General features: G+C 38.2%; 1 protein-coding gene across 1 annotated transcript in view; it reads right to left on the bottom strand.

Moving 5' to 3' along the window:
• Positions 1–574: 574 nt before the first annotated feature.
• KLHL14 (kelch like family member 14) overlaps positions 575–7933 on the bottom strand; it is a 109485-nt gene continuing 102126 nt past the window's right edge. Inside the window, exons 5-8 of the mRNA XM_052660565.1 lie at positions 6129–6319; positions 5889–6047; positions 2635–2792; positions 575–715 (exon numbers count right to left, since the gene is read on the bottom strand). Coding sequence (XP_052516525.1) covers positions 575–715; positions 2635–2792; positions 5889–6047; positions 6129–6319 — 649 coding nt within the window. The remainder of the gene's footprint in view (positions 716–2634; positions 2793–5888; positions 6048–6128; positions 6320–7933) is intronic.

Here is a 7933-nt window from a genome sequence, read left to right as displayed (position 1 = left end):
GCAGAAGGTATATAAAATGAAGTTCTATGGAAACAAAAACATTCCTCTTCAGTCTTACATGATTTTCTATAACTGTGTTGCCTACAGAATCTGTGAAGCTGCCACAGGTTAGGAATATAGAATCAGTGGCCATTTCTGTAATGTAGTATGAGTGTTTGGGTGGGTCAAATTTGGAACCATTCATGAACACAATATCCCCAAAACTTCAACATAGATCACATGCAGGTAAACTACAATGCACAATACTGATCTCAGGTCTCTCGGGGGGCACTCCTCCGTATTTTCTTTCTCCTGTTGAAAGTCGAGATCCACGTGGGGGGATTTCGTAAAGCTGAGACAAGTTAAAACCAGTCTGAAATGGAAGAGTCTGTCACCACAGGAAGTTTGATGTGATCCGAGTTACAGACAGAGTTTCCGTTCAAGAACAGGTCTTTTCCTTTTGTAGCTTCTTGTAAATCATCAGACACTAAAGTGGGTTTCGGCAGATGTACCATTAGAATGCATTGTTCTGGCTACAATAGGGCTGTCACTTGTCACTGCTTCCTAGAATGTGTCGTTCCGGGGTTTCCTGATGTTATTTGTTGTAAGGTACGCAGGCGGGCAGGATAACTGTTGCACAGGCTGGCCCTGCCAGCGGTTCTGCCACATCTCCTTCGAGTTCTGTCCAGCTGCCTTTTTCTGGACAATAGCATATTGTGGATGACTTGTAGGCTCCCTGGAATGGAGAGCAGAGAGCCTTAGGGAAGGCTGTTCAGAAAAGTGCCACGGCAACCTTATTTATCACATCTACACTGGGATGGTTTACAAATCCTTTATGATAACTTAGCCCATATTGGAAATTATCCTTCTGGTTTAAGTTTTAAAAAGGAAAATTTATCTTAAATATTCTATGATAACTTACCCCAAGTTGGGAATTATCCCTTATTTAAGTTTAGAAAAAGAAGCAATTATCTTAAATATTCAAATAATTGAAGCAAATTGGATTTTAGATTATCACCTCACTTTTCCATTTTTTATCTTACTACTATAAAAAATCAGAGACAGAGGGTTCAAAACCAGTTTAAAATAAACTGGAAATGAAGGTTTGTCAACTTCTTCACATGTTGATTTATTTGTTTTCAAGGGGCCACATGAGAAATAAAAAAATGTCTTTGATCTTCTTTCCTTTGTCAACCTCAGCAGCTAGTGCTTGTATATTTCCCTTTCTTAACCAAAGCAGCCTTGTTTTTTACCATAGGCAAAGAAAAAACCCCAAAATCCCAACCAACATAATCATTTTCTGGTTCCAAACACACATACTTTTGCAGCTAGCAATGTATGCCAGCAAACAAGGACGTGGATGAATATCTAGTGATATATGTCAACACAGTTCACTTCCACAAGACTATAACTTTTTAAGTCTCTTCAAAACTTTAAATAACAATCTTGTTGGACGCAAAAGAAATGAGGCCAATTAATATTATTAAAACCCCAAATTAATCTTATAAAACCAATGGATATATATATAGGAAAATACAGTCATCATTTCAAAAGTGGCTGTGTAGACCATTAGACTTATGTGTCTTCTGATATGTCATTTGAATTACATAGCCCCCCTCCCTTATTGCTATTAATAAAATAAATTTAAAAAGTTTTTTTTTAAAAGCTGAACTCAGGTCCCAACCGATAACAGTCTATAGGAACTATGGAGACAGGAGACTGTTTTTAAATGTCAACACAAGGAAATCATTAGCCAGTACCAGAATGTTGGGTATTCTATAAGATAACTGACCTTGCTGTTTCAACAAGTCAATGATATGGGACAGAACGAGGGGCAGGTGTAATTCTCCAGATCGTGGGGGATGTATGAGATATAATAGCAAAATATAAGAGAGGCCTTATGAATCCTAATTTGAACATGTCAATTTGAAAAGCAGAATTTTTTTTCCAGATCAATGGGATAAACTTGAAAATGGATAGGATATAAAGGAATTACTGTTGATTTTATTGGGTGTAATAATGATAGTGTGTTTATATAAACAAGTGTTTTTTTAAAAGAAATACTGGAGCATTTAGGTTGAAATAGTATGTCCAGAATTTGCTTCAAACTGCTTCAACCAAATATTTTTAGAAGGAGAAGGGATAAAGTATTGCAAAGCACTGATTGTCGAAGTTGGATGGTGCACTAATGAGGGCCCACTGAGTTCTCAGTTTTTGTGTATGTTTGGAAATTTTTATGGTAAAGAGGGGGGCAAAGTGGAAAGCAATGGCAAATTACATAATCCTAAATAGAATTTGTGGATAACTGAACAATTATTTTCCATTTTCTATGCTTTGCCAGTCAGAAACTTTTCAGACTCTCCTGTACAGATTTAACAGACATCTGTAAAACCACTTCAGCCCAACTTTTAGCTGGAAAGCATGAGGATGGGAGAGAAGCAGAGACCTACTGCATTTTGTGATACAATTGACCAGATAGCAAGCCAGATCTACAGCAACCACACTGATTCTATTTTACTGCTTAAAGTAATTTACTGTGTGCATATAAACATGATACTCTCAAAAGGTATTTGTGTGGGTGGTAACACACTTGGAGGGACATGAAAAGTAAGCACAAGCAAAAAGGAGGATGAGGAGGTAAATGTAGATACATACCATACTCCAGCTGTAGCCTCCCACCAGGTAAATGCTGTCATCGAGCACTGCACAGCCAGGACCACTGCGACCCTCTAAAATGGGTGTCTGGAGAATATTCCACTGGTCACCTTTAGGGTCATAGCATTCCACCAGCATTACATCGAGATGGGAGAAACCTAAGTGACATAGCAAAATGGAATCATCAAAGAATAAGCTCTTGGGATTCCAATTAAAGGCTAGGGCTTTTTTTAAAAATAAATAACCAGAGCCAAGAAATAGACAGCTATACCTTTGAAGATGTATATATAAATTTACGGGTGAAATCAGGAGTTGTCAGAAAGACCTAACAAGCAAACGAATAAAAAATCCTCCCAAACCCCAACTCTTGATGTTTTGGATTAATTTAAAGCAAAAATGCCTGGCTAGATGTCATTGGCAAAGGTTGACTTACCTTGGAGTATCAGCAAAGATTTATTTAAATCTTATTGAAAAGCTTTAGCAATACGTGAACCGTGAAATTCCAGATGTTCAAGCTGGTTTTAGAAAAGGCAGAAGAATCAGAGATCAAATTGCAACATCCGCTGGATCATCAAAAAAGCAAGAGTTTCAGAAAAACATCTATTTCTGCTTTATTGACTATGCCAAAGCCTTTGACTGTGTGGATCATAATAAACTGTGGAAAATTCTGAAAGAGCTGGGAATACCAGACCACCTGACCTGTCTCTTGAAAAACCTATATGCAGGTCAGGAAGCAACAGTTAGAACTGGACATGGAACAACAGACTGGTTCCAAATAGGAAAAGGAGTATGTCAAGGCTGCATATTGTCACTCTGCTTATTTAACTTCTATGCAGAGTACATCATGAGAAACGCTGGGCTGGAGGAAACACTGGCTGGAATCAAGATTGCCGGGAGAAATATCAGTAACCTCAGATATGCAGATGACACCACCCTTATGGCAGAAAGTGAAGAACTAAAGAGCCTCTTGATGAAGGTGAAAGAGGAGAGTGAAAAGTTGGCTTAAAGCTCAACATTCAGAAAACGAAGATCATGGCATCTGGTCCCATCATTTCATGGCAGATAGATGGGGAAACAGTGGGAACAGTGGCTGATTTTATTTTTCTGGGCTCCAAAATCAGTGCAGATGGTGATTGCAGCCATGAAATTAAAAGATGCTTACTCCTTGGAAGGAAAGTTATGACCAACTTAGACAGCATATTGAAAAGCAGAGACATTACTTTGTCAACAAAGGTCCATCTAGTCAAGGCTATGGTTTTTCCAGTGGTCATGTATGGATGTTAGAGTTGGATTATAAAGAAAGCTGAGTGCTGAAGAATTGATGCTTTTGAACTGTGGTGCTGGAGAAGACTCTTGAGAGTCCCTTGAACTGCAAGGATATCCAACCAGTCCATCCTAAAGGAAATCAGTCCTGAATATTCATTGGAAGGACTGATGCTGAAGCCAATACTTTGGCCACCTGATGTAAAGAGTTGACTCATTTGAAAAGACCCTGATGCTGGGAAAGATTGAGGGCAGGAGGAGAAGGGGACGACAGAGGATTAGATGGTTGGATGGCATCACCGACTCAATGGACATGGGTTTGGGTGGACTCCAGGAGTTGGTGATGGACAGGGAGGCCGGGGGTGCTGCAGTTCATGGGGTCGCAAAGAGTCAGACACAACTGAGCGACTGAACTGAACAATCTTTAAAATAGTAATAGTTAAAGCAAGCATTTTATAGATTGCTTATAATAATCTGGTTCTTTTCTAAGTGTTTTATATGAAGGAACTCATTTAATCCTCTCAACCACCCTATAGATATTTCTACATTATATTCATTTTACAGATGAGAAACTGAGGAACAGATGGAATTTTAAAACTAAATAAGTCACATAGCCTGTAGCTAGGCTGAGATTTGAAACCAAATGAATAGGCTTCAAAAGTCACACTTTTACAGACTAAACTTTATTGCTTTTCTTAAGTGAATATTAAACTCTATCAAAATCTTTTACTTTTTTTGACAGTCTGATTATGTAAACACCTGTGATGATGTGCTTTAACTATTATGAACTTGAAAATACTTACTTAAAAATGACATTTATCCAGTACTTATTACATTTAGGGGTAGATATGTATTGCTAAATAACAGAAAAAATGTGCATATCTAACCTGTGGTTTAAGAAGGGTATATGATTGGAAAATAAATGCATGAACAAAGGTGAAGTTTCTTAGTCATGTCCAACTCTTTGTGACCCCATGGACTGTAGCCCACCAGGCTCCTCTGTCCATGGGATTTTCCAGGCAAGAGTTCTGGAGTGGGTTGCCATTCCCGTCTCCAGGGGATCTTTCCGATCCAGGGATCGAACTCAGGTCTCCTGCATTGCAGGCAAACTCTTTACCATCTGAACCACCGAGGAATCCCATATATGGGTATATGATTGGAAAATAAATGCATAGAATGGCCTTATGTGCCATGCCCAGATGGCCTGTATTTCATTTCATTCAGTTTTAAGAATCATGGAAGGTCAGAGCTGGAGGAGATTTTAGAGACCAACTTGACCGGCTTCTTCATTTATAGATGAGAAAACTGAAGCTCAAAGTGATTCCACAATGTTCTCAATATCACAGCTCTCTTTGCTTTCCTGTAAAATTTAGTGCTGCACACATGCCCACAAACTACAAAAAACTTGTTGCCATATACATAATAAGGAGGGAAAAGAGCCATATATGGTTCTAAAAATACTGTTACTTATTAAATAAGCAAATGGAAAGAAGTTGAGAATCATAGATGGTTTGATATTCAACTCTTCAAAGAAGTAATTCTAAATTTAGACATGAAATTCTGTTTTCTTTAAGAAAAATCACGTTCATTTCTTTGTGCAGCTCTAAATTTAAAAAGAAAGTTCTTTATGATGATTACAAAAACAATTTTCTGGAAAAAATCCATTACTATAATTTGGTGATAGGGATAATTTATTTTACTGAATTCATTGTTACAACCAATTGTTTGTGCTTTTCAGTTATTAATGCTCTTGTTTTTTATTTTCTGTAGACATCATTATTCATTTCTTTAATGTGTGTGGTAACTTCAAAATAATCCTATCTGCAGGAGAGCCAAAATAAGTGCTTGCCCAAGGGTACTGCTAATTTGCAAAGAGTAGATTTTCTTTGGTCAACATGTTTTATACTTGGTTAACTATGATTATCTAACGAGAAACCCCCTTAGCAAGAAACATGAGATGCAAATGTTATTGTGATTTAAAAAAAGAGGACCTTTCAAATGATTTCCTCCAATTGCATATAAGCGATCATTCATTACAGCCAAAGTGTGGATAGCGCGTTTTGTGTTCATATCTTGTTTTCGAGCCCAGACATCCATGACGGGGTCATAGCAATATAGCCACGGGACATACTCTCCATTGTGTACACCGCCTGTGAATTAAACATAGACACACAAGTGAAGAAAGTGCCTTGGAACTGAACTTTGTAGCAGAAAATGGAGGAATGACTTGCCTGAAATGTATATTTTCCCATTGTGCACTGCTCCTGCATGAGCTGCCAGAGGCTGTGGCAAAGAAGACACGTAACGCCATTCATTTGTTTCCAGGTTATAGCACTCCACGCTGGACAAATAACCAGTTTCATTCCGTCCACCAATCACGTATAAATGTTTGTCCAACCGGCATGCATAGAAACTGGCTCTTCTACAATGAAAACAAAACAAAACCCTCTGTAAATACAAAGTAGCCTGATCAGTCAGGGAAAGTGGGGGCATCCTGCTTCAGAAAAGGGTGCTGTGTGAGCTTAGTCACTCAGTCGTGTCTGACTCTTTGTGACCCTTTGGACTGTAGCCCACCAGGCTCCTCTGTCCATGGAATTCTCCAGGCAAGAATACTGGAATGGGTTGCCATGACCATCTCCAGGGGGTCTTTCTGACTCAGGGATAGAACCCTCATCTCCTGTGTCTTCTGCATTGCAGGCAGATTCGTTATCTGCAGAACCATCAGGGAAGCCCCAGAAAGGGTACAGAGCTTTGGACATTACACATAAGACTCCTTGCTAAATCAGAGACCTTGAATAGTAATTATCTGTAATGCCCATCCTGGTTAACATTATTGACACTAAAATCACAGTAGAGGAGAAATTGACAACTCTTTGTTTCAGCTTTTTTTATCTTGCTTTTATACACTATTCAAGTGTTCACTAATGTTTGGGATATTTGGTACCTTGTAAAGATATCACAGCTCAGTAAGACAAAGTGAAAAATGAGGTAGATAATGTAACAATAATAAATTATCTTGACATTCACTTTCTTTATGGTCCTTCAAGGGTCATTGTTCCCAATTTATAAGAGAACTACATCATCAAAATTTTTCTTCAATTATCTTTTTTTTTTCTTTTCTCCCCCAGTATGACTGCAAGTAGAGAAACTTTTCGGACTGAATATAGTGTTGAAATTTTGCTCTTAGGAATTTCATCTGTGTAGCTTTTGATGTTTTAACAAAGCCATAGGATATTTTAAAATCTCTTTTCAAGAAAGACTATTAAATTATCCCACCTTCCCTCAAAGGCAAAAGACATGCAAGTTGTATGGAAAGGATTGGAGACAGGAAGGCTTTTCTGAGGGAGAATACAATCTAGGAGTGAGAGATTGAGGACCTGAAATAGAGTTCTGGTAGAAGACATGGAAAGTGGGGATGCAAGATATGGTAAAGGAAGATGTAAAGCTTAACAACTAATTAGTAAACAACTAGTAAACAACTAGTAAAGCTGAGGGAGAAAAGAAGTTGGAGGAAGACTCAAAAAGTTAGAGTTAGGATGACAAGGTTGCAATCTGAAGCAAGACTTTAATCTTTAGCTTCTTTTTTTCTCATTGATGCTACTGGGATAATATACTTCACAAGGATAACATGTGGGTCAATACTGGAAAAGAATAATTGTGAAGTGCCAAGCCCTTCAGAGGCTTTCCAGGTGGCTCAGTGGTAAAGAATCTGCCTACCAATGCAGGAAACTCAGGAGACTCAGGTTTGATCTCTGGGTTGGGAAGATCTTCTGGGGAAGGAAATGGCAACCTGCTCCAGTATTCTTGCCTGGGAAATCTCATGAACAGAGGAGCCTGCAAGGTTATGCTTGGGGTCACAAGGAGTTGGATACAACTGAGCATGTATGCACAAGCCCCTCAGAGAACATAACTTATGTTTGATGAATTGTTGTTATAAAAATTTATAAAAATTATTTATAAAATTTTATAAAAATTGATGCCAAGACTCTTGGGCAAAGTCAATAGCAAAATAAAGAATCCTAGAGGTTTTGAATCA

Source organism: Budorcas taxicolor, chromosome 22 (genome assembly GCF_023091745.1).
Source record: "Budorcas taxicolor isolate Tak-1 chromosome 22, Takin1.1, whole genome shotgun sequence".
In the NCBI taxonomy this organism is placed as follows: domain Eukaryota; kingdom Metazoa; phylum Chordata; class Mammalia; order Artiodactyla; family Bovidae; genus Budorcas; species Budorcas taxicolor.
The sequence above is the reverse complement of the archived record's forward strand: the minus strand, read 5'-3'. Positions and strand labels throughout refer to the sequence as shown.